This window comes from Misgurnus anguillicaudatus, chromosome 18, assembly GCF_027580225.2.
Source record: "Misgurnus anguillicaudatus chromosome 18, ASM2758022v2, whole genome shotgun sequence".
NCBI classification, from domain to species: domain Eukaryota; kingdom Metazoa; phylum Chordata; class Actinopteri; order Cypriniformes; family Cobitidae; genus Misgurnus; species Misgurnus anguillicaudatus.
The window spans coordinates 17,387,793-17,415,076 of record NC_073354.2 but is presented as its reverse complement, the minus strand read 5'-3'; the positions used below and the strand labels follow the sequence as shown (position 1 = coordinate 17,415,076).

General features: G+C 36.9%; 1 protein-coding gene and 1 long non-coding RNA gene across 2 annotated transcripts in view; one reads left to right on the top strand and one right to left on the bottom strand.

Annotated features, from left to right (window-relative positions):
- LOC141350565 (uncharacterized) overlaps positions 1-24,050 on the bottom strand; it is a 57,177-nt gene extending 33,127 nt beyond the window's left edge. The window contains exon 1 of the long non-coding RNA XR_012358631.1: positions 23,928-24,050. This is a non-coding gene — a long non-coding RNA (uncharacterized lncRNA). The remainder of the gene's footprint in view (positions 1-23,927) is intronic.
- Positions 9-25,995, top strand: pdgfra (platelet-derived growth factor receptor, alpha polypeptide). Its single transcript, XM_073855963.1, has 29 exons — positions 9-223; positions 2,898-2,976; positions 3,070-3,330; positions 3,653-3,904; positions 5,306-5,427; positions 5,990-6,152; positions 6,268-6,454; positions 6,536-6,651; positions 6,751-7,035; positions 7,138-7,404; positions 7,489-7,619; positions 7,723-7,891; positions 8,010-8,199; positions 8,368-8,483; positions 11,632-11,764; positions 11,846-12,036; positions 12,832-12,926; positions 13,300-13,432; positions 13,738-13,842; positions 14,507-14,617; positions 14,813-14,966; positions 15,396-15,556; positions 17,535-17,650; positions 18,571-18,693; positions 18,843-18,954; positions 19,068-19,167; positions 19,260-19,365; positions 21,782-22,020; positions 23,952-25,995. Exons 2-29 carry the CDS (start codon positions 2,919-2,921, stop codon positions 24,094-24,096), a joined length of 4,341 nt encoding a protein of 1,446 aa, XP_073712064.1. The 5' UTR covers positions 9-223; positions 2,898-2,918; the 3' UTR covers positions 24,097-25,995.
- The last annotated feature ends 1,289 nt before the right edge of the window (positions 25,996-27,284 follow it).

Sequence of the window (27,284 nt, the reverse complement as noted above, 5' to 3'; positions counted from 1 at the left end):
GATTAGTTCTCTGGGAAGGATGGACTGTAGCATTGAATCAATTACAGGTTGCTATTGCAGAGGCGCATTTGTGTGAGCGGCGTGGAGCAGGACGGAGGAGCGCAGCACAAGGGAGAGGATTACTACTGCTTTTCCGAGAGTGGTTGAAGCATTTTAGAAGAGCTTTGGTCATTCATTTTGGTTGTTCTTTTATTAAGAGCAAAAAACAAAAGGATTTTAAAAGGTATTGTATTTTTAAATTGATATAATTAGTTTCTGTTGTATTTTTTTCAGCAAACAAGATCTTTAAAAACGTATGGATCTAATGCAAGTATTTAGGTTTAAAATATAAATTTGTTCTTCATTTCTATTTGACCAATTATAAATTTTAAAAATCCTGCTTTAAAAATGTAGTCATCCCTGTATCAAATGTATGTTACTTTGAAATCATACGTGGATTATATTTTATAGTAGGCTTATATTTTATTTTGAACAACGCTCGCAAAAGTGGCACATCATTCATTCTCATCTTGGAAAAGTTTTTCTCAGTTTCATTTTTGCATCAAGAAGGATTATTTTGTTTTTTCACGGAACCCTAATTTCATCTGTAAAGTCAAAGCCTGGTTGTGCTGGATCTTACTGCGCAGTTGGGGGTGTCTCATCCCGTGGAGTGGCATCTAATAGCAAACACATTTCAGACTGGATTCCGATTTGTTTGCCACCCTCCATTTTTTAATGGGATGCTCACGGGCCATACTGGAATACTATGCTGGATTATTTTGCATTACGGAGTTTTTTGTGTTTGAAATGCATCGTTATGGACTTCATGGAGAAAAAAAACTTTTTGCCGCCTTCAGTGCTGCGAATTTAAGGGCAACGTTCTCAATGGTGAAACGTTCTTTCACATCTGGATTAACTTAATGCAATTTAGGTACTGGACCCAGGCGTGTTTCTTAATGATGACTCATAAATCAAACACTGATGGACTGTTGCTCAAACTTTGGACTGTGCAACAAAGAAAACTGATTTACCCCCAAATCCATTTTTTTAATTTATTTACACGGATATGTCCAGCTCTGCAGTGTTTGCAGATGCAACCAGATGCATCATCTCGCAAGGCTATCTTTAGATCAGTTTCATCTACTCCCGTGGAAATTGTTTTTAGCGTATCAATTCGCGTAAAGTAACAGAGGACACTTTCTCAGCTGTTGGCCGAAAGTGTCAAACGCAGCTCATCGCTTGTGTTTGGCAGCCAGCTGCGCATCTGTGTGTGGGCGCCTGCTGTGCAATTTCGCGGAGAAAAGTGCATGCAGAGCCTTTGCCGAAATTTGCGCTCACTGAAATGACTGAAAAGATGCGCACTTTTACTTCGATGTTTTTGCAAGGATCTTTAGGCAATCCTATGGATAAACTAAAATCCAGAAAGAGTTTGGACTAATTACAGTCTTACTGCGCTCCCCCCGGACACAGCAAGCATAATTAGCCCAAGAGGGCTGAGATGAGCAAACGGCAGACCCCATTTTACTTTGGGCTGTAAAAACAGAGATTACGTTTTCTTTACTAGCACTTTGAAGTAGACCTTGCAGTGCAATTATTTTTGCACATTTTTTTTCTTGCAAGACAAATTAGACATGAAAAATGGAGCCAGGGGCCAAAAATAATTGTATTCACGATAATGTGGCTTTGCATTAACTAAGCTGACCACTTCAAATGAAATGAGATTGACTGTCTGCAGAAACGTTGATGGAACCCAGGGGTCCGACGATCAGACAGACAGAGATAAAACAAAGACGCGCGGAATGTCTGATTAGAAACAAGCGCAGCGAATGGACAAAGAATGCGCTGTAGGATTGCGATCTAATTTAGACACTATAGTGACAACATTCAGACCTTTAAATAAAACTATGGTTTGGGTCTGAATTCTATAGCTTTGGTCAAATTTAATTGTGTATTAATGTAGATTGAATTGAAATAATAGAGGCTATAGATCTTTTTAACATAAATGCCCCTTCAAAGTCAAAAAGCTGCGGTTATCTGTATTGTCTGTAATATGTATTTACTGTAAAGCCGCTTTGATACAATGCACAGGTATAAAAAAGGGCTATAAAAATAAAATTGATTTGAACTATCAGGGGCATTTACCAGCACACGCAAGCAATGAAAATCCTAATATTAATTTATATCCAACTGATCATTTACTTATTTAGATTTACCCGTATGTTTTAACATTAGAAAGGTTACAATTATGTGTAATATTTTTCTTCATTAAGAACAAAAATAAAACTCATAACTCATGATGACTTCTTGCGGAGGTCTATGCGCTTCAGGAAACGCGGTACTCTGTCTCCCCCTAGAGGTGAAATATGGCTAAACCAAGCAATCTAAGCTGTCCCCTGACAAAGCAGCTAGGGCCAATTTAATGAACACACTTAAAAAAGTACTACAAAGGTTTCTTCAAAGCATAGAAGAATAATATTTGGGTTCCCAAAAGAATGGAAAAAGGTTCTTGAACGAACCATTTCTTTCTTACCTTTTTGTAGTCTAAGTAACGTTTTTCAACTAAAGAACCTTTTTGTGAGAAAAAAAAGGATCTTTATGTAACCATACAGCTAGAATTAATTCTTCATTGGCATTGTGTTGCACATTTATTGTTAAGACGGCAGCGTCTGACGTCTCTAAAGATAATTCCCTTTAATGTCTTCGCACGTAGAGTCGTTCCAAAATAGTCTCTTTAGATTACCTGCCCAGTAGTATTCCTGGATTGAGGTTCTTTTTCATTTACAATATATTACACACTGTAGTGTAGATCAATACAATGAAACCTACAACCGACACAGAAAAGCTCAATCATGTTTGAGAAAATGATTCCAATTTCTTTTACAGTCCTTTACTAATAATATGTTTTTCTGCTCCCATAGCTGCGCGCAGTTTAAGTGACAATGGGAATTCTGGAGACACATCTCGTTCTTGGGATTGTCTTGCTAGGATTATTCTCAGGCATGTGTTTTTTATGCAAACATATAGCTCTTACTGATTCATTTAACTTTTTCTATTGCTAATTAATAAAAAACATGATGTATTTCTCTGCAGATGTTACACAGTCTTTGCCGACTTTGAGTTCAGAGAATACAGAATTCATACTGAAACCTCACTCGCAATTCAACATCACTTGCTTTGGAGAGAGGACGGTTACCTGGGTTGAGCCATTACCCAACAATGTGAATGTGCGGTCCGGATTAAATCACAGTACACTGACGATCACTGATGCTGAGATCGATAACACTCGTGATTACATCTGCTCATATGAGGATGACCCTGACAGCATCATTGATATCTACATTTTTGTAGAAGGTAATTGTTTCTATGAGAATATTTCATTTAAAAAAGTTTGTGTAGCTCAGAGGATCTCAACCTTTTTGATTTTCAGGCCATCTCATTGTCCACATCAATATATAAAGGCTCTCCCACTCAGAATTTCTACCCAATTAACTCATTTAAATATGTATAGTCATTATAAAATGACCAAACAGCAAGACATAAGTTAATTTTTAGCTGTATTAACTTATTTCAATTATGTTTTGTCTTTTTAAAAATAATTTCGAATCATTTTAAAGGCCTGTGTCAACAAAAAATCCTGTTTAGAATAACTTTTCTGACCTGCTCTTATCGACAGATCCTGAGGTGCCATTTGTGCCCGATTCCTCTGTTGAGACAGACGGCAATGATACAATCATCCCCTGCCGCACTACAAACCCGCATTTAGATGTGATACTTAAAAACCTGCAAAGTGGTCGTGAGGTTTATGCTCTTTATGACCACAAAATTGGGTTTATGGGAACATTCGCATTAGGTCCCTATGCTTGTGAGACGAAAGTCAATGGCAAAGCAGTGCAGAGCATCGTTTACAATTTGGCAAATAAGACAGGTAAGTAATGCACAACAGGCATACGATAATTCAATATTGTTCACCTGTTTCGTAATTTGCATGTTTAGATTCACTGTAAAAAATTTCTGTAGAAATTACAGTATTACTGGGTATTACTGGCAACTAGCTGCCAGTAACTTACTGTAGATTTTACATTTATGTTATTTACGGGCAACAGTTTGTTCAAAGTTAAATGAACATGAAACATTTTCAGTCTTTATCTTCTACAGTAAGTTACTGGCAACCAGCTGCATATTTACAGCAAATTTTTGACAGTGTTGTTCAGATAGCGTGGATTGAATTGTTACTAAATATTGGTTTGAAGATTTCACAAGTGTTAGGTTTTTAGGAAAGCAAAACATTAGGTCACAGTTTGACAGAGGGGATGTTTTTTATGAAGCAAAATATGAACAGAGAAAACATGTACAGTATGTATTAAAAGTGATACTGTAAAAATGATAATTTCTGTAGAAATTACAGTATTACTGGCAGCTGGTTGCCAGTAACTTACTGTAGATTTTACATTTCTGTTATTTACGGGCAATAGTTTGTTCAAGGTTAAATGAACATTAAACTTTTTCAATATTTATCTTCTACAGTAAGTTACTGGCAACCAGCTGCATAATTACAGCACATTTTTTACAGTAATAGAATGGATTGAATTGTTACTTTACTAAATATTGGTTCTTTGAAGATTTCACAAGTGTTAGGTTTCAGCAAAGCAAAACATTAGGCCACAGTCTGAAAGAGGGGATGTTTTTAATGAAGCAAAATATGAACAGAGAAAACATGTACAGTATGTATTAAAAGTGATACTGTAAAAATGATATTTTTAGAAATTACAGTATTACTGGCAGCTGGTTGCCAGTAACTTACTGTAGATTTTACATTTATGTTATTTACTGGCAACAGTTTGTTCAAAGTTAAATGAACATTAAACATTTTCAATATTTATCTTCTACAGTAAGTTACTGGCAACCAGCTTCATAATTACAGCTAATTTTTTACAGTGTATACATTGTGAAATGAAAACAGATTCATGTAAATAAAGTGTAAAATATATACTTTTATAAAGCAACAAAATAAACTTTTATAAAACAACTAAATTTATTTTTATAATGAATCAAAAATCTGTTTTTTTTATTATTGTGTACAAATCTAAATAATGAAATTGCATCATGCTTGATATGTTGGTTAAAAACCATGTACAGTTTACATTGAAATGAATGAAAGAATGTCCGGGTTACGTTTAGGATATTTTGGTCTTGAATTTATTTGTTTGTATAATCTGCATCAAGTAACATCTTGACATCATAATAATATGCATTAATTCATTATAAAAAGTGTGTTTAATCGCAGCAGTATTTATGTTGTGAATGATTCTGGTTTTATTACATGAAGACTTCAGCATTAAGTTAAGGGCCAATATGGAGTCGTTGTCAGAAGGAGAAACTTTAAATCTCACCTGTGAGATTCCACCTGGAACTGCTTTCTACCAACAGTGGCTGCATCCAATAACACAGGTAAGTCTCTCATTTATTTATTATGTTTTACTTTTTTAATGAAAATTAAATATGCTAATAATGTATACTACTACTACTACTACTGTAAAATACTATAAACATACTCTCTAGTGATAGACAGGAGTTGGAGTCATGCAAAATCATCAGTTTTAAAGTGAACATACTGTAGAAAGCTCAAAGGAAAGGAGTGACACTAATTTACAGTGCACTTTGACCTGCGACATGCATGTCCTTCAAGTGTTCAAGACGAATGGTTGTTTCTCACCTCTGTCTTTCTGTGATCTCGGGAATGCACATGTGTGCAGAAAATAAAGGTGAAAGGTGTGCGGGAAACTGATTTAAAACTACTGTATACAGGAAGGTTCTTTCTGTGATATATGTATGCATTAGGGATGCACCAATGTATTGGCCTATAATCATTATCTGCAAACATAAGCAATTTTCCTACTATCGGACATTGACCGATTGTTTTAAAACTATGCATCAGAACTCGATATGAGTAATCTGCAATGTGTTTCTCTGCGCAATGGTGCTTATTATTGTTCTCTCTATGTCTATTTAGGCCAAAGAGGCAGTGATAATAAAGTCCGATTTCCCAGACAAGGTGCAGTACATCCTCAACATCCCAAAAGCCTCTGTGGCAGACACTGGGTCCTATCAGTGTGCTGTTACTAACAAACTCACTGAACAAATCAAGTCTGAAACCCTGGGTATCGTAGTCCACGGTATGTACACACCTCTGCTTTTACCAGTAAAACCAGTTAAGAGAGATCTAGAAATGATGAACAGAACAGATGTGGTGGACAATCAACCAACATTTAATTTTCTTCTGGACTTCAGATAGCTCATTTGTGGAAATTATACCCAACGGTCTTGGGCCACATGAGACTGCCTCACTTCTGGATGACAAAGAGTTTACTATTTTCATCGACTCTGACCGTGAGCCAGAGGTCACGTGGTTCAAAGACGGGCAAGAGTTGGATAACAGATACACCTCAACCAAGACCACTCATCTGGAAGGTCTCAGGTACAAATTCACAACACGCTGAATGCATATATTTATGTTTCAGTTTTACGCTTTGCTAATCTGAGTCTTTTTCTCACAAAGGTATGAGAATATTCTGGTTCTCCGTCATCCAACAGAGGAGGACAGTGGAACCTATGAGATTGTCGCATCTATTGGCTCCAAGAGATCAGTGTTTTCATTCAAACTGTTGGTTGAAGGTTGGTTGAAGCCTAAATTCAAATCTGTGTATGTAAGCGTGGATATGTGTTTGTATTCAAATGCATATTCATGTAGTCATATTGTCTTTTTTTGTACAGCTTTAACCCCAGTGTTGCCATACTCTGTACTGGCACCGGTATTGTGGCCCCAGAGGGAGACCATGGAGGTGTCTCTCCACTCCACCTTCAAACTCACATGTCGAGGCCAGGAAGAGCTCACCTGGCAAAGCCCCACTGATGTAGATGAGGAGACCCGGTCTGAAAAGAAAGGACTCTTTGTCTCCACTGTGACTGTTGACGATGCAACAGCAGCCCACACCGGAGAGTACATCTGCTCCTACGACTCCAGCGAAGAGGAGAGCACCATCTACATTTATGTGCCAGGTATGGAATGATCTTAATGATGGACTGCTCTTAAAAGTTTACCAATGCAGAGAGAAATTGGCTTTGGAAATGTTAAGGTGTACAACATTTCACAACATGCAGATCCAGATATGCCGTTTGCGCCATCCATGAGCTTGTTTGAAAACCATGTGCTGTCGAGTCACGATGAAATGGAAATCCCGTGCCGTGTGACGGACCCCAGCACCAGCGTCTCTTTGGTTCATGTTGAGACCGGTCAAGTTCTGACCAACGTCTATGACAGCAAGAGAGGTTTCATTGGGATCTTCGGTTCTGGGACGTATGTCTGCAGGGCTCTTATTAATGGACAGCAGATTGACAGTATGGAGTATATAGTTCATGGCTGGATAGGTGAGATTAAGTGAATATATGAGTCAAATGCATTAAGAAGTCCTTAAAGGTCTGCACATGATTAAAAATCTTGTTTTCCCTCAGGGAGCTCTTCACTGAAGGTTGATGTGAAGGCAGAAAAGATGTCTCTGTTGGTGGGTGAAACCATCAACGTTGACTGTGTTGCCAAAGGCAGTGAGATGTTGGAGGACCACTGGAAGTATCCTGGAAGACTGGTGAGAAAACTCAAACTCGATGCAGGAATAAGAGCCACTGAAATTTCATAGGTTTGTTCTTCTGGTGGATATAAATATGGTATACTGTTTCGCTCCCTCTTAGGCGAATCGTGGGGTAAAGACAGTGAAGGAGAATAAGAGAGATCTTGAGATCCACTATAGACTGACCGTGGCTGACGCTTCACCAAAAGACAGTGGAGTCTATGCTTGCTCCATCACTGACATTATGAGCAACGAGAGCCAAACCAGACAGCTAACCATCACTGTCTATGGTACAAAGCCCGCTTATACACTTAAAGCATGGACCTATTTTTAGATATACATGACTATACTGTTAATATTTAGATGTATTTATGTATTAAGCCTTAATGTCATGTGTTATGTCTGCAGAGCGAGAGTTTGTCTCCATTGATCCAGTGTTTGGTCCAATGGAGACCGCTGTGCTGGATGAGGTGCGAGAGTTTAAGATAAACATAGAGTCCTTCCCTGCCCCCAAGGTTACATGGTTAAAGGACGGCTTGGTTCTGGGTAACGTCGCTGCAGAGATCAGCAATAATGTCCTGAAAACCGGCGAGACCAGGTTGGCACAACTTTTGTCTTATTAATCCCATCTAAATGGTGTGGTGAGATTGGAAGTCCTGTATTTACAAGTGATGAAAATTGCATTTGCGATATTAAAAATCAGAAACGACGCAATTCCAAGCTAGAAAATCACTTCAAACCCTTTATTTTTGTGTTGGGTGTTCAGTTATCAGGGCGTATTGACGTTGATCAGGGCTAAATCGGAAGACAGTGGGAACTACACCATCACGGCAAAAACGGGCGACCTGACTACCAGCCACAGTTTCTACCTTCAGGTTAAAGGTGAGACCTTTTTCTTTACCTGCAGGTTGACTCTGACATTCGTGTGTTTACGCTCATTTGCATGTGTTTACTTATGCTGTTTGGTTGTCTTGGTGCACCTCTAGGTCCTCCCTCTTCACTGTTTTACGTATATTTGTTTATGTTATTCTTGGTGTAAACTGGAGCATTTTTTTTTTAAACAACGTGCAGCTATGTACATAGCTTTTTCACGAATAGGGTCCCAAAAAAGTAGGACACTTCCATAATGTCCAAAAGTGCTCTTTTTTCACACACAAATTTTTGTATTTAATATACTAAAAATTATACTTTAATAGTTCTTAAAGGAATAGTGTTATAGTGAAAATAGTGAAAATGTTGATGTCTTTCTTTGTTCAGTCGAGAAGAAATTATGTTTTTTGAGGAAAACATTGCAGGATTTTTCTCATTTTAATGGACTTTAATGGACACTAACACTTAACTCAACACCTAACAGTTTTTTTCAACTTTTTTTTTAGTTTCAAAGGACTATAAACGATCCCAAACAAAGCATAAGGGTCTTATCTAGCGAAACGATTTTCATTTTTGACAAGAAAAATAAAAAAATATGCACTTTTAAACCACAACTTTTCGTCTAGGTCCGGTCCAGCGCGACCTAACGTAAATGCGTAGTGACGTAGGGAGGTCACATGTTACATATATAAAACGCACATTTGCGGACATTTTAAACAATAAACTGACACAAAGACATTAATTAGTATCATTCCACATACAACAACATCGGAACGGTCCTCTTTCTCCACACTTGTAAACACTGGGGCGGAGTTTCGCGTTCGTCTTCTGTGACCTCATGACGTCATGACGTATTGCGTGAGGTCAAGCTGACGCTTTCAGGACTGGATCTAGACGAGAAATTGTGGTTTAAAAGTGTATATTTTTTATTTTTATTGTCAAAAATGACAATCGTTTCGCTAGATAAGACCCTTATGCCTTGTTTGGGATCGTTTAGAGTCCTTTGAAACTCCGTTGAAAAAAACTGTTACGTGTTGAGTTAAGTGTTAAGTGTTGATGTCCATTAAAATGAGAAAAATCCTGCAATGTTTTCCACAAAAAACATAATTTCTTCTCGACTGAACAAAGAAAGACATCAACATTTTGGATGACATGGTGGTGAGTAAATTACAGTATCTGGATTTTTCTTTTAAGAAAATGGACTAATCCTTTAGGAGACGTTCTTAAGACTATCTAAGTGTACTTATTTATGCAATTTTCATACAAAGATGGGTTCAAGTTTACTACAAGGTAGTACATAAATAAATACATTTTTTAAATATATTTTAACACATTTTAGTTCATAATCATGGTGTCTGAAAATAGCACAGATAAGTACACTTGGATGTTCTTAAGGGATAGTTCACTTTAAAATGTAAATTCTGTCATCATTTTATTATCCTCATGTTGTTGTAAACCTGCATGAATTACTTTGTTTTGATGAACACAAAAAAGATATCCTGAGAAATGATGGCAAACACACAGCAGACAGTGACCACCGACTTCCATAGTAGGAATAAAAATATTTTGGAAGTATTGTGATAAATGAGAAAGAAAATATTTTGATAAATGATGGAAGCACACAGTTGATGGTACCCATTAAATTCCATAATTTCTCAAAATATCTACTTTTGTGAACTATCCCTTTAAGATTATTTTAAGAAGAACTTAAGAATAATTAAGTACATTATTAAGTACAAAATTAGTGCGTGAAAATAGGAAACTTATAGTACATTATAGAAGTGTACTTCTTTTTCACTTGGGGTATGAAAAATACCTGTTTTTATCAAATGGTCATTGAAGATTTTTCAGAAAGTGCTGATTATCGACTTCAAAATATCAAATAGAGCTTTTTTATTTTCTAGTTATTTTTATGTTTTGCATTTTTGCAACTCTTTTGCTAAAGATTTTAAAGCCTGATTTGTGTGATATTGATATTGCAGAGTATTGGTCATTAAATTTAAATCACATTTAGCACACAAATAACATTTCTAACATAAAAAACACTAAGCTAGAAGTACAAGGTTGCAAATGTAGCCTAAAGTAAGTAAAAAAATCAGCAGGGACAAACTATTTTAGGAGTATTTTTTCTTATAAACATGGATAACATGGTTGTGTAAAATTAAATAATAATGGGGTGGTTTCCCCTGGACAGGGATTAGCTTAAACCAGGACTAGGCCTTAGTTTAATTAGGAAATAACTAGTTTTAACAAACATGCCTCACTAAAACATTACTTGTGTGCATTTTGAGGCAAAACAAAGGGCACTGATGTATTTTAAGATATGTCAGTGCAAGTTGTTTTCAGTTTTACAGCTTTTACATTTATTTTAGTCTAGGACTAGTCTAATCCCTGTCCGGGAAACCGCCCCAATAATGTTTATCTAATGATATAATCTAATAATATCTAATATATCCTATACTTTATATATATAGATATATCAGGGTTTTTTAAACTGGATTCCCCCAGAAGGTTCCAAGGGGTCTTCAGATAAAACACAAAGCAAAAGTTAGTTTTTTATTTGTGTTTGTAAACAATATGCGGTCCTTATAATATCACAATTAATATTTATCTAACACAGTTTAGTTAAATACGGATATATGGATTAGGAAAGGCGTCCCTTGCTAAAGGTTCCTCATATTTGGGAATTTCTGCCATCAAAAAGTTTTAAAACCCTTAATAAATAGTACGCTTATTGTTTGTTCCTGATTTGTTCAATTAAAAAAATTCAATGCTCTTATTTTTAAGTCACTTTCGATAAAATTGTCTGCTTTCATAAACAAATAAATTTATGTTATTCTGTATAGTCCAAAAAAATTAAAGGCAGAGTCCACGATGTTTGAAAGCCAATGCTGATATTTAAAATCACCTAAACAAACACGCCCCTACCCCAATAGAATCTGGATCTTCGGTTGATAGACCCGCCCCACACATACGCAACCCGGCAAGGATGTCGGTTAGTAGACACGCTCCTTACTGCTGATTGGCTATAAGTGTGTTTTGGTAGTCAGCCCGTCTCCTTTTCCAAAGTGTTTTTCAAACATCGTGGACTCCGCCTTTAAAGTTTATGCTTTTTATACCATTTTTAAAAAAAATACTTTTTGTATTTCTCCTCTTAAAGTTCCTCCTGTGATTGTGGACCTGATGGATATCCACCATGGCCCAGTTGCGGGTCAGGCGGTGGTGTGTACTGCTCGCGGCACCCCAGTCCCTGAAGTCGACTGGTATATCTGCAAAGAAATTAAACAATGTGCAGATTTCCTTCTTAATCTACCCTACATTTAAAGTCAGCCAAATGACAACCTGACTGTTCTGCAATAATCCAACAGATGTGCCAACGATTCCTCTCAGTGGTTACCACTTCAGTTAAACTCCACAGACATCACGGAAGAATTGCACATGGATGAAGACGACAACATCGCGAGCCAGGTCGTGTTCGGCCATCTCGAAAGCACGGTTGCCGTACGCTGCCTGGCCAGGAACGACATGGGTGTCGTTTCGCGTGAAGTAAAGCTTGTATCAAGCGGTAAGAAGCCGCCTGCGGTACTCTCTGACTGCTCTTTTCGTTTCAAAGGCCAGCTATTATTTTACATGTCAGTTTCTCTGAAGACATTTTAGTCTCACAGTGTTCCATGAGTTCACAGTGTAAACAGAGGCTGATTTGAAACTGATTTGAATCACAGGTGTACAGTTTATTTAGGGCTGAATTTTAAAGCTGAGGTTACGTTTTGTTTGTTGACTGCCCAGCTCCCCCATTCGGAACAGTCGCAAACATTTGCTTTGCTCTGTATTTATATTTTGTGTGTCCGTGTGGTCTTTTAAACTCACCAAATTCAGCCTTACATTAGTGTTTACATCTGTTAGCCTCATTTAAGTAAACCATGCTCGTTGTCCCTGTGATAGATTCCTCAGGTGTACCGTCCGCTGGCTTCAGAAACAAATCCATATGTGTTTACCTTAGTTTCTGTTGGCAGGGTTTGACTGCAAAATAATGAATTGCTCACACTGGAAATTGATTAATAAAGCATATGAGAATGATGAAACAGCCATCAAATGTAAAACGTGCACGAGATTGTACGCATGTAGCTGTACAGCTATTATGATTTATGCGATGCACTTCAAACCAAACAATCTGTCTGTAAAGTCATTCATTATTATTATTATGACCTCACATTTGGTCGGCTAGTTACGCTATGTGATATACATAGAAAACACTTGTTTGTGCAGTCTTTCAATATACAGTTTTGTCAAAGACACGTATTGTATCATATCCTTCATCTTTCACCATCATCCTCCTCACTGCTGCTCATGGTGTGTTCAGGTCCACACTCGGAGCTCACTGTGGCCGCTGCTGTTCTGGTGCTGCTGGTCATTGTCATCATCTCACTCATTGTGCTGGTCATTATCTGGAAACAGGTAATCACTCACCCATTGACTCACTCGCTCGCTTAATCACTTTTTGGTTCGATTCGTAGGGAACACACACATCGGTAAAATGTATAGCTTGAATGCACTGTAAGTTGCTTTGAAGAGAAGCATCTGCCAAATGCGTTAAAATAAATTGCTTGCCCATTCAGTTTACCCATTTACTCACTCATATGCTTCCTCACTTCCTCGCTCTGTCATTTATTCACTCTCTTATTTATGTTAACATCTGCTTTATTTCTCTTTTCCTAATAGCTGCTGTATTGTCTGTGTATCATTCTGCACGTGAAAATGTCTTCCAGTATCTGTGAGATTTTACTGGACTATCTAATAATCACTCTTTCTGTGTACATATGCATTACAGAAACCACGTTATGAGATCAGATGGCGCGTGATCGAGTCTGTCAGTCCCGATGGTCACGAGTATATCTACGTGGATCCCATGCAGCTTCCATATGACTCCCGCTGGGAGTTCCCCAGAGATGGTCTTGTTCTTGGTGAGTCAGCCCATCGTGATCCTGTCCTGTGTGTTTAAACCATGTTGTGGTCATGCAATTGAATGGATTGCGATCTTGTTGTGGGCCTGTCCTAATCGTATTTCGTAGATCGTATTTATGTAAGCGTGTAACTGTATAGACGATTGGGGTTTTTAAGACGATCTGGCATTAACAGGAAACCACTGCGGTAATCCTGAAAGTTACAGAAAGTGCTTTGTGTTTGCATACTTTCTAACGCTCTGATGTTTCTGTGGTCCTCTGGTTGCATGCAAATGAGTTTATGCATATTTGTGTTTGTCTTGCAGGTCGTGTCCTCGGTTCAGGTGCATTTGGGAAGGTGGTGGAAGGCACCGCTTATGGACTGAGTCGCTCTCAACCTGTTATGAAAGTGGCTGTAAAAATGCTTAAACGTGAGTTGATCGATTAAAAACGTTTAGTAGTTCTGGTTTTAACATATATTTATAATGCAGTGGCGGCTCGTGACTGCTCAAATTCAAAATATGTATTCGAGTGTCATGTGTGTTGCTTGTGTTTCAAAATATGGGTTTGTTTGCGTCATGTTAACCATGTGCATCACGTGTTTTGTCAAAATAAGTGTCTGCTGCACACGTGTCAAAACCGTTTATGATAAAAGAGACGCTCACGTTTACAAATTACAAGCAAGACACTCCCTTAACATTAAACTCTGATTACGCATGAGATTATGCAAGTATCTGGCAAATGCGAGCGTATCTTTTATCATAAACCCTTTAGACGCATCTGCAGCAGGCACTTATTTTGACGAGACACGTGATTCACACAGGATCACTCGATGCACAGACACATATTTTGAAATGACGAACCACACACATGTTGTGACGAACTTCGCATCGAGCGCAATCGAAAAAAGTCACCGGCTGCCACTGATATAATGTACTTAAAGCCTGTTAACCAATTTGGACCGATTCGGATTTCTCTTATAAGATGAGTTTTAAGGATCATCATCAAAAGCACATTTATGTTGAATTTGTTGAAAGCGTTTTGATTCTTGTGTTTGATAATTGGTTTAATACGATCGGTTTTCTGGTTCCTCAGCAACTGCACGTTCCAGTGAAAAACAGGCGCTGATGTCCGAGCTGAAAATCATGACCCATCTGGGCCCTCACCTAAATATTGTCAACCTGCTGGGAGCATGCACCAAATCAGGTGAACTGTAAACACAAACACTGAGACTCTAGGGTGGCGTCTTTTTGCTTTGTGGGTTTTTATTGTGAGTTAAGTGTTACGTCGAACTTTAACCCTCTGCTTTTAGACATTTTACAAGTCTCTGATAAGAGTACACCAGTTTATCATCACTCTCTCTGACTCTTTCTTGTTCTCTTATTCTTGTTTTCCCATCAGGCCCGATCTACATTATCACAGAGTATTGCTTCTATGGAGACCTGGTGAACTACCTGCATAAGAACAGGGATGGATTTCTCAGCCGCCACACAGAAAAGGGCAAAAAAGATCTAGACATCTTTGGCATCAACCCAGCCGATGAAAGCAGCAGGAGGTCAGCAAACTCACAAATACACAAAATTATTGTAGTGTGATAAAACATGCTTGTTTGTTTTATTTTGTACGATTCACATTGCATGAATTCATTCGAATTTGCCACCTTGTAAAGTAGTTACGAATTTTATTTTATCATTGATTCTGCCACATGTTTTTTTTTTAAATGCCATGTCACGTTAAAAGTAGTTCTACATCAAATTTCAAAGGCTTGTTGGGTAACGTTGTAGCTACAGTTCAGACTATTTTATGACTAGAATTATTTAATATTATAGTCGAAAGTGTGGATAGTATACAGGTTTTCCTTTAAGAGTATTGTCAGCTTAAAGTGGTCTTGCATCATATAACAAGGTCTTTCTTATAATGATGTTCTCCCCCATGTGTATTGGTTGTGTGAATCATTATTATTTCTGTATGCATCTATGCGCAGCTACGTCATCTTGTCGTTCGAGGGAAAAGGCGATTACATGGACATGAAACAGGCAGACACCATGCAGTACGTCCCCATGTCGGAAATGAGCGAAGCCTCGAAATACTCTTCCATTCAGAGATCAGATTATGACCATCCACCATCTCACAGCAGTTTTAATGGTAATAAAACTTTAATATCCTCACACAAAACTACCAGATGAGTTTCAAAAGACTTTAAATGCATCTCACAATTAAAGGAAAACACCACCGGTTTTTAAAGGACAAGTTCGGTATTTTACACTTAAAGCCCTGTTTTCAGATTGTTTATGATGAAATAGAACGGTTTTGACTGAAAATTCGACATGTGCGCCTGCCCCGGGAATTTTCGGGTGTTTGTGTTTCGCCTCCCACCTTTACAATGGGTTTATAGGTGCACTGGAACAATCCTTTCCAAAATGCATCAAACCTCCGTCCACAAAGACGTGAAACCCACAGAGTGGTCAGGGGTGCTCACCGATATGCCCACACAAAAATCGCTGCATTTAGCATTCGTTGTTAACTTGTGGACCTATTTTTCCAAACGCCTCACACCCGTACATTCTTCTGACGAGAGCTTGAATAATAGACACTCCAGCACAGGTGGTGGTGCTAATCCAATTGCAAGAATAGAAACAAAGTTCCCGGCGTGGAGTAATACCGTACCTCACAGCACATCTAATGCAAGTCAATGGAGTTGGCAAAAGTACGATAAAACCTGTTGGAATGCGTATTTTGCAGCGATTTTTGTGTGAGCATATCAGTGAACACCCCTGACCACTCGGTGAGTTTCACAACTTTGTAAACGAAAGTTCAATGCATCCCAGGAAGGATTGCTCCAGTGCACCACTAAACCCATTGTAGAGATGAGAGGTGATACAAGAAACACCCGAAAATTCTCGGTGCAGCCGCATACGTCGAAATTTCAGTCAAAACCGTTCTATTTCATCATAAACAATCTGAAAAAAGGGCTTTAAGGGTAAAATACCGAACTTGTCCTTTAATATTTTACTATGTTCTTACCTCAACTTAGATGAATTAATACTAGGGCTGGTTATCAATTCAGATGTTCCAGATCAATTCGATTTCGATTCACAAGCTATCAAGTCGATTCGATTTCGAATCTTGATAAAATTTTAGATTCCGGTTCTCGGGTAGGTTTTAATACTCGATTCTCGATTCAACTCAATGAATATAGATTTAATACAAATACTATATTAATAAAAAAGAACAGTGAACATCAGTTTACTAGTGGGTAATTAATAAAAAGAAATTACACAACACGTCTTGCTTGCAAAATCTAAAATCAAATGGAAATAAATATGAAAAAAAAAACGATTCTGCTCTTTGAGAATCGATTTTTAATCGACAACGTTTATAAAAACGATTAATCGAAAATAGATTTTTTGCCCAGCCCTAATTAATACATACCTATCTTTTTCAATGCGTGCACTTTTAATCTTTGTACAGCGCCTTGTGAATGTTTTAGCATTTAGCCTAGCCCCATTCATTCATAAGGCTCCAAACAGGGATGAATTTAGAAGCCACCAAACACTTTCATGTTTCTCTATTTAAAGACTGTTACATAAGTAGTTAAAATAGCAAGTATGGTGGCACACAATAAAACTTTTGTTTGGAGCCATAGGAATGAATGGGGCTAGGCTAAATGCTAACACATTCAAGAAGATTAAAAGTGCACGCATCGAAAAAAGAAAGGTATGCATCAATCCGTCTAAGCTTAGGTAAGAACATAGCAAAATATTGAATAACTGTGGTGTTTTCCTTTAAGAGGTGCTTTTGTGTTAGCCTTGGAGTTTGAAAGTTATGGCCGCTACATACAGTATAAAAATTTGTTTATTGCACATTTGGTTTGGCCTGCTGTGGCCTGGTTTGGCTTGAATTGTGGATGTTGGACACACACACACTCAGATGTAGCAGATAGACTGCAGTAAAATGGGTGGAGATTTCTGCTAAGCACCCTACAGTTACAGAGGGTAATTGTACAGTAGTACAACGTCTTAATGCATCTGTCAACCATTCCTCAGACTTCAGATCTATACACTAAAACACTCATTTTTAAGCATACGATTCCAATTAAGTTTTGTTCTTGTGTGAACGACAGACAGTGAAGTTGAGAACCTTCTGTCAGATGACACCAATGAAGGTCTGACCACCTTGGATCTTCTCAGTTTCACCTATCAGGTGGCTCGAGGGATGGAGTTCCTGGCCTCTAAGAATGTAAGTTAAATCCCAAACATAATTGCAGGATAACTGTCCATCATGTAAACATTGGCTTTGATCTCACCCATACATAAAGTTCAGGATCGTCCGTCCAGACTTAACGTTTAAGCTTTTGTGTGATTCTGGACATTGCAGAGTAGGTGATCTAATGACACGTTTCTGTATTCGAGAAAACGGTTGGCTGGGTCTTGTGGCTGTTCAGTTTAAATACTGTATATAGGACTGGGGAGTTTGAACTCGCTTGGTTTTGCGTTGGCCGAAGCCACTCATAAGAAAGGCCGTGCATAAAACATGAAGATGTTGTTATTACAGTGTTATTACATGTTATTACAATGTTGTCATATGAGTGAGCAGCAGGTATTAATTACACTGTTGTATTTAGTCCATGGTAACGGGGAGTTTACCAGAGATGGATATTTTTCGGCCACCCTTGAGAAAAGAGTGGGAAAGAGCCGAGGGAAGGGAAAATGGGCATGAAAACATATTTTCAATGAGGAAAAATAGAAACAGGGAAATGCTGTAAATATGTTTGACTCAGAGTTGCCAGATTTTCACAGCAAAACCCACTCAATTACTACTTAAAACTAGCCCAATCACATTTCGGAGGTTCCTCTGGTTATAATCTGCGTTTTTGCCACGGTTCATCAGCTTAAATTTGCAATTATGGGACTAAATATCACATTATTGGGGTCACTTCAACCTGTGGACATGAAACAGCCTGCAGCAACAGTGTTAAAATAGCTTAATTGTGCAGGAAAACCGCAGACTTGGCAACCCTGGCTTGACCACTTCAAGCAACCAAAATTGAAGTTATTTTAATATCATATAGTCTACAAAAACTAAACTAATGCTCTTGCTCACTTCTCTTTGTTCTCTCTCTCTCTCTCTCTCTCTCTCTCTCTCTCTCTCTCTTTTAGTGTGTACATAGAGACTTGGCTGCACGCAATGTCCTGCTATCTCAAGGCAAGATAGTGAAGATATGTGACTTTGGGTTGGCCAGAGACATCATGCACGATAACAATTACGTCTCCAAAGGAAGTGTGAGTGTCTCTCTCTCTCTCTCTCTCTCTCTCTCTCTCTTAGTCCTAATATGTGCAATGTAAATTAAATTGAGTTTACCAGTGCAATTTTTTATTATAAGTATAGAGTATTTAAATTGTATTTATTATCCTCTCTCTCACATACACAGACCTTCCTTCCAGTAAAGTGGATGGCTCCAGAGAGTATATTTGATAACCTGTATACTACACTGAGTGATGTCTGGTCTTACGGCATCTTATTGTGGGAGATCTTCTCTCTTGGTGTGTTTCATTTAATCGTACATTGATTTACTATTTATTGCCATTTATTGTGTTTTCGCCACAGTGTTGAACCCATTTTATATTATTAAAAATGTTTTTTGTCGTTGCTATAGGAGGGACTCCTTATCCAGGTATGGTTGTGGATTCCAGCTTCTACAACAAGATCAAAAGTGGATACCGAATGACAAAACCAGAGCAAGCGTCCAATAATGTGTAAGTTTAACCTCTAAGTTAGTGTGACTGTGTTGGGCTTCAGTCGGTGTTGATTGCTGACTGGTGTGTTATTGTTGTTTGCGTATATTTAGCTATGAGCTTATGATGAAGTGCTGGAACAGTGAACCAGAGAAGAGACCGTCCTTCCACAACCTGAGTGAGACAGTGGCCTCACTGCTGCCCTCTGGATATAAGAGAGTAAGGACAAGTCTACTTATTAAACAAGATTTCAGTTGCTTCTCTTTCTGCTACATGCTAAAAATAAAAAATAAACATCTTTTTTAAAAATACTCTAGTATAGCTCAGTGGTGTAGAGCATTGCATTAGCAGCACAAAATGTCATGGGTTCGAACCCAGGTAAAAACACATATACTGCTAATAAAAAAAAATTCCTTGCACATTAACTCTTTCCCCACCAGCGTTTTTAACTCTTTCCCTGCCATTGACGAGTTATCTTGTCAATTAAAAGAAAACATTTCCCCATACTTTTCTGACTGTTTTTATGGTCTATTATGCTCTTTATTATCTGTAATTTAAAAAAACAATGCATAAATAAATTTAATCAGTTTTGAACTGCTGTATGTTTTGATCTTCATTCTGAATCTCATCTCTAACAAAATTCCTTTACGGGGATGCTTTTTGCTCAAAATTTTATATTTTTGAAGATACCTATTCATATTTAAGAGGTTATAAAAAGAGAACCAATAAATAAATAGATGAAACTTTTCCCCATTTCCTTTTTTAAAGCAGATGGTCTGTTTTTTATGGAGCCCCTAAGAGGACATGGAGCAAAAATTAAATAAAGTTTAGTTTCGCGTGCGTATGTGAAACTACCGTGTGTGCACCTGAAACTATCGCGTGCGCACCTGATACTTTTCGCGTGCGCACCTGATACTTTCCGCATGCACACCTGATACTTTCCGCGTGCGCACCTGATACTTTTCGCGTGCGCACGTGATACTTTCGCGTGCGCACGTGAAACTAAACTTTAAAAAAAATTCTGCACATGAAGGTTTCGCGTGACGTGAGCACATTAAACTAAACTTTAGATTTTTTTGCTCCAATGTCATCTTAGGGGCTCGGAAGTTTTTTCATTTCATATATTTGTAGGTTTATATATTTATGTAAAGAGGATTCCTGGAAGGCATTTTGTGAAACTTTTGTGAAAATCACAAAAAATGCTGTCTGGCAACTTTTTTCAAATAGGCTGGCGAGGAATGAGTTAAAAAGTTGCCAGCCACCGCTATCATTTTTAATGATTTTCACAAAAGTTTAATGCCTTCCAGAAAATGGTTTTCCTTTAAATATATAAACATAAAATGAAAAAACACAGACCCTCCTTTCAAACAAAAAAGTTTCATCCAACCTTTATTTGTTTTTTATCACATCTCAAATATGGGTAGATTTCTTCAAAAATACAGAATTTTGAGCAATAAACTTTTTTGTGAAGGACTTTTGATAGAGATCAGATTCAGAGCGATAATCAAAACATACACGGAGTTTGAACTGTTTGCCCTAAGGCAGTGGTTTTCAAACTGGGGGCCGCGAGATGGTGCTAGGGGGGCACCAGTTTTATGTCATTTTATGAAATACATTAATTTATCATGAATTCTGTGTAATTAAACCTAACAAAAATAAGGCTACTAACCAAAAGCAGTAATTTTTTTTATAATTTATTTTTGTTTTTTTTTTTAATTAAAATGTTGAGTTTTAGAACATTTTTTTGTCACAAATTTTCTTTGGGGGTCTGCGAAGGAATGCACTGTACACAAGGGGGGCCGCACGCTGAAAAAGTTTGGGAACCACTGCCCTAAGAGACACTTCCTGGTTTTATAAGTTGGGTAAGAGCGCCATGTGGTGGATAATAGCGGTATTACAGATTGCCGGTGTCATTGGCAGGGAAGCGTTTTCTATTAATTGACGAGTTAATGCACTCTTGCATGTAAAAAAACATGTACATTATCTAGGTTCATTTAGTCATGGATTTGAACAATTCAGCATTTTTTGAGTGTACCAAAAAGTGGTGGAAACACAAATAAATTTGAGTAGAAGATTTTTCTTCTCACTCGTCTAGTGTTTCGTTTATTTCCTTTCGCTCTGTCTCCAAGTCTGTTCTTTTGGGGCATAATAAATGGCCCCAGTAAAGCTATGGTGGAAATGGCTTCCCACTTCCTCTAGCTTAAATGCAGTGTGTCACTGCGGGCTTTGACGCCGTGTCTTCACTGCCAACACTCCCAGACCACTAAGAAAGATTAGCACAGCAACGCTCCAGCTGGCTAACGCCCCGCCAAAGCATAACCGAGCAGTGCTAATGACCGGGAGCTCCCAGTTAGTGTCCGCCAGCTCACCATAATTGCTCTATTAAACAGACACCACACATGGTACTTCAAAACAGTGTGTTTTAGAGACACATGGCACAGGCAATAACTAGCTCCTGTTATAGCACCTTACACAGGGGTGTGGTGGCAAATGCGATTCTTTATGTGCCCTTGAGTAAAAGAACGCTTGCAGATTCAGGATGAATGGTCACCTTGAATTAAGTGCTATTTACAACCAGAAATGATGAAATAGTCCTTAAGATGAACTTAACTTTTATGTTTCCATTGTTGTGCAGTCCTATGAACGTGTGAATCGTGACTTCCTAAAGAGCGACCACCCTGCCGTGACCCGAGTGCAATGCGTTGACAATGATGATGAGTACATGGGCGTGCTTTACAAGAACCAGGGCAAACTAAAAGATCGCGAGAGTGGCTTTGATGAACAGAGGCTCAGCTCGGACAGCGGTTACATTATTCCTTTGCCGGACCTCGACCCGTCATCAGATGAAGACTACGGCAAGAGGAATCGCCACAGGTAACCTACAAGTTCTATCTTCCAGTTGATTGTGTATATTTAAGTTGCATTTTACAATATGTGACCCAGTCTGTGAAAACCCAGCTAAAGTCATTTTTTTGTGATTTACTGTTTTCTACATAAAATCATCCGACATCATAAAAAGAAAATATAATTTAGTGGTGTCAAACAATTCATTGCAATTAATCGCATTCAAAATAAAAGTTTGTGTTTGCATAATTATTATGTGTAATTATTATGTACACACACATACATATATAAAAATAATTTACATAATTGTTTTCAATTTATATACAATATAAAATATATACAAATAAATTTAAAAGTAAATATATGTTCTAGGGATGGGATAGTATGAAAATTTCATATCATGATAGAGACCAAAGTTATCACGGTTATCAATATTATCATGGTTTTTTTTATTAGATGGAAATGTTCAAAAAGAACTGATACACACACTGAAAACATTTGAACAAGTTTTATTTTTGAAAATCACAATTTATTATTTCATGTCCCTGAAATTATTTCTGTGATAAAAAATCTATCTAATAAGTTTACTGTGAATAAATACAATACATTATCGCTTAAATGCCTTCTTGTGCAAAAAAACTATGTTGCGTGTGCGCGCCTACATCAAACTGATTCTGTCTGGACAGGATTTACCCCGAGTTTTCAAGATCACGGTAATCAAAATTAAGAGCCACAAACCTGTATATTAAACTCACTTATTTTAGGTACACTTGGGTACATTAAAACAGAACCCGTCTCTAATTTTCGAATGCATACAATTATGTTAAATACAATACAATTTTGATGCATGATGAAAAATGTATGCTGAAAAAAGTCAGAACAGTCGCATTTCTTGATCAAACAGGATCAGATTATTTCATTAAAAAAAACAGATTTATGGCCTTTGAGAATCGATTTTGAATCGACCACATTTAAAAAAAAAGATTGATTAAAAATTGTTTTTTTTTTTTGCCCAGCCCTAATATATACACATGTAAATGTTCTTAAATACATACATGAATGTGTGTGTGTGTGTGTGTGTGTGTGTGTGTGTGTGTGTGTGTGTGTGTGTGTGTGTGTGTGTGTGTGTGTGTGTGTGTTTATTTATACATAATAATTACACACACATGTATATTATGCAACCACAACATTTTATTTTGTATGCAATTAATTGCGATTAATCGTTTGACAGCCCTACTTGATACGTTTAATATTGACCGTAATGTACTCTGTGGTCAAGAATTTCTATATTTTTATTTTTATTATTTTTATATATTTTGGAGATCATAGTCTGTTTACAAACATTCAAAATCAATTGACAACCATGGTTTTCCTGGTTTACAGCATCTAATACTATTTTTTAATGAGTTGGTTTAATGGTTTCTTCAATCATTAGTAAACTGACCAATCAGAATGAATTATTCAAATAACATACTGTCATTTGCTTCAGTCAACTGCAAAAGGGAGGTTCAATTATTTATCGCGATTAATCGTTCGTCAGCCATACTTGATATCTTTAATAATGACTGAGTATGATGAAAATCAATGTCTATCTGAAATCTAATCTCGAAATGACATTGAGACTCAATTAATTAACTTACATTATACCACGAATGCTGTATTCTGATTGGTTGAGAAATGTTCCATGGCTTTGCATTATTTTTCGATAACCGCACACCTAACTTTTCAAATGTCTTAAAAATAGGCATTTGTGGTAACCGTGGTATAAGCGGAATTATTGACTCCGGTCCTTTGAATTATTTGAAAATAATGCACACCCGCAGTGTAACGGCGTTACCTCCTTGGGTGTGCATTATTTTCTTATAATTCAATGGCTCGTCATCAATTATTCCTGAGCTGGAAGTCTTTCTATAAGTTGATCTAGTATGATAACTTACTGATGTCTCTTCTCTGTCCTATAGCTCTCAGACATCAGATGAAAGCGCAATAGAGACGGGCTCCAGCAGCTCTATGACCAAGCGTGAGGGAGAGACTCTGGAGGACATCACCTTGCTGGACGAGATGTGCTTGGACTCAGGAGACCTCGTGGAGGACAGTTTCCTGTAAAAGAAAGATGACAATCTGAGACAATCACAGACAAAAGCTGCCGTTTTCCCGCAGCCTCCATTTCATTCCAAGTCGACTGATCTCTTTATGCATCCATCATCACTCTTTTATTCTTCACGAGCCTTCTGAAACGATAAACTTCGCTGCATGAATGTCAATGAGCCTATCCAGGTTTTATGGATTAGACATCGCCCTCTTAAGGTCTGGAGGAACCAGCAATGTAGCACAAGACTTTATGAGCACTCTTGATGGACTCAAATGAAGCTAAGACCAATGAGGAGGGGAAGTGGAGTAAATAGTTGTTTCTGTGTATCATTTTTGTATGTTTGAAATATGTGTGTATGTGTGAGAGTGGTTTGAATGAAACTTTGTTGCGATGGGCATTCCGATCAGCAATATAAGCACATCATTGTAATCATATCAAAGAGCCTCAGTCCAATGCTAACTTCCAGATGAGTCCATAAAACAACCACTACAGACATTTACTACACTAGAGACGGTTCTAACCAGCTGGACAACTGGGACAAACATGGCATATAGGTTGGATCTCTTCTGTTATTTGCCTCACTATCACAATTTTGAAGGATATGTATCGTAAGGAGCAGCAATAAACCGCTGAACTACATATAGGTTTAATGTAACTGTTCGTATATCGTCGATGTCGGAAAAAGTGTGACTGTTTGAATTTTATTTTTTTACCATTTGGATATATTTTTGTGAATATTGGGTTGGGGAAAATGATGTACTCATAAATGAAGTAAATGGCAAGTGTGTTTTGACCTGCGAGTCGCATGTGTGACTTCAACTTTTAGATGTTGATACAATGTTATTTATGTCATCATAATGTCTGGCCAAAGGTTTTACCTAACTGTGCATAAGGTATCGATCATTTTCTAAGCTATGCCAACGTTACATTCGTACAGCAATATATTATCCTGTGAAAACGACTTGGGCAAAAAGTCTTAATACCATCACCATCCTTAATATAATGGCTAGAATAAGCTGATTTTATTACATAATTTAGGCCGACATAATCAATATCATTTGCAATATCAATTCACTGTCATGTTTTTTTGTGTGTGCTCTTACCTGCTTTTCAGAGCTTGTAGTAATACTGAGATACAAACAAGGGAAAGACTTTTTAAGATTCAGTGAAATTAGCTATTAGTTAACTATGCAAGCGCCATTGGCCTAAGTAATGTTTTATTTGATTTTACTGGTTTATGTTTGTGTTTTATTCTCTCCCAACGTGTGGTGTAAGTTGCATTTTCCTGTTAATTGGATTTTATATAATGTCCTAGCATGCTATGGGCCTGTGAAAATGTATGTCAACCCAAAGCAAGGCAACTAAAAACCACATTGTAAATTTACACAAAAACCTACAACCTAAATGCCTGCATTTCAGCCAAATCCTGTACTCTTGAAGCATCATTTAAGTTTTTCCTTTTTTTATTTTGATGTTATACATCACTGTTCATTGTAAATGTGTATCATTGTATATCATAAATTCAGCATATCACTGCCTGTATCCCCCTCCCCATCTTCACCCTCTGCTGTGGTCTATTCCACGACCGGAGGAGATAAAAAAAACTATTGCACTTTTAAAAATTCTTCTTTTAAATGTTTTATTAGTTTCTTAGTTCTGCTTTTTTGTTGTCTGTAGACATGGAAAGTTTGTCTGTGCTAAAAAAGGGTAAAGATATAATTTTAAAGAGACAGTAGAGTGAATGTTTGTGGAAGAGATAAACAGACGGGAGAGGTATGAAGTATATTCTATGGTACAATATGTGTAATAGGCAGTTATTCCTTTTAACAGATGTTATCCTTTTGCTATAAAATGCATTATGTCTATGTACATTCAGAAGATTTATAATTCAATAAATGAGATTGAATAATGTACTCTGTGGTCAAGAATCTTTTTATTTGAATTTTTTTATATTTTGGAGATCAAAATCTGTTTACAAAAAATTAAAATCAATTGACAACCAGACAAACAACCTTAGTTTATTACTATTGTTTGGTTAGTGAATGGAAATTTTTTAACTTGTCATTTATTATTAAAAAAGATAATTTGTAGGCATAATTATATGAAGACAATAAAATTGTAGCCTATTGCTTTGATTTATCACCCAATTAGCAGTCATTAAACATAATGCAAAATGTCCCAGATTCTCATATATATATAAGCAGCATATGTTATATTATTAAGTTATTTAGAAATGTATAATGTAGCGAGAAACTGTAACGTTAAAATTAAAGCTTTAAATAGACAGAATATTGTAGTAACGTTTTTTTTTCTCAAATTTTATTTCAGAAATTAAAAAATTATACAAGGAGTTATAGATAAATACTTACAACAAATGGAAACCAAATAAACATAAAATGTAAAATAAACAAATAAAAGAAAGAAAAAGAAAAAGAAATGCCAGTGGTAAGTTACAACAATTTAAAGTAACAAAAAGCTTCATGGGTCTTTCTTGTTCTTGATTTAGTGTAATACCATATTGTTTATTTCTTTTATAAAATCTTCATAATTTGGCTTAGCTTTTGTCCATCTTTTCACATGAATGTGATATTTTCCAAGTAAAACAAAAAGTTTTATAAGGAAGCACATTTTACTTTTGGAGTCAACAATGTCCTGTACAAAGAAAAAAATTACATCATACAGATAAATTTGTATACATATTCCAAACAACCTAGAAATGAAGTTAGATATACCCAAAACATTTTTGAATATACGCAATCAAAAAAAAAAAGATGAGTGACAGATTCTTTGGCAATACCACAAACTTCACACAAGTTTTCAACATTCACATGGAAACGTTCAAGCACTTCTTTGACTGGGTAAATTCTATATAAAAACTTATTTCCTATTGACCATACTTTTTTCAAATTATAATCTTTAAATTTAGTGGACCAAAACACTGTTGAACAAGGCAAATAGTTTGTTTTTAAAACATTTCTTACATATTTATTATTGAATTTATCTTTTAATATATTAATATCCCCAATAAACATTTTATCACTACAAAAACTGGTTTGAAGATCAACATTTACAGGATAGAATCCAGGATTTCGTAATAGTAGTACAATTTTATCAGGGATTGCGTCAAAGATGATAGCATATTCTTTTGGCCTCACAGGAGTCATACATATTGTAGTAACATGATAGTGCCACCAGAGTGCGC

Excerpts from the sequence above, each read along its gene's own strand:
- pdgfra (XM_073855963.1), top strand. The coding sequence starts at position 2,919 with ATGGGAATTCTGGAGACACATCTCGTTCTTGGGATTGTCTTGCTAGGA. Across the intron at positions 7,620-7,722 it reads GGAAGTATCCTGGAAGACTG|GCGAATCGTGGGGTAAAGAC; the intron begins GTGAGAAAACTC and ends GCTCCCTCTTAG. Across the intron at positions 18,694-18,842 it reads ATTACGTCTCCAAAGGAAGT|ACCTTCCTTCCAGTAAAGTG; the intron begins GTGAGTGTCTCT and ends TCACATACACAG.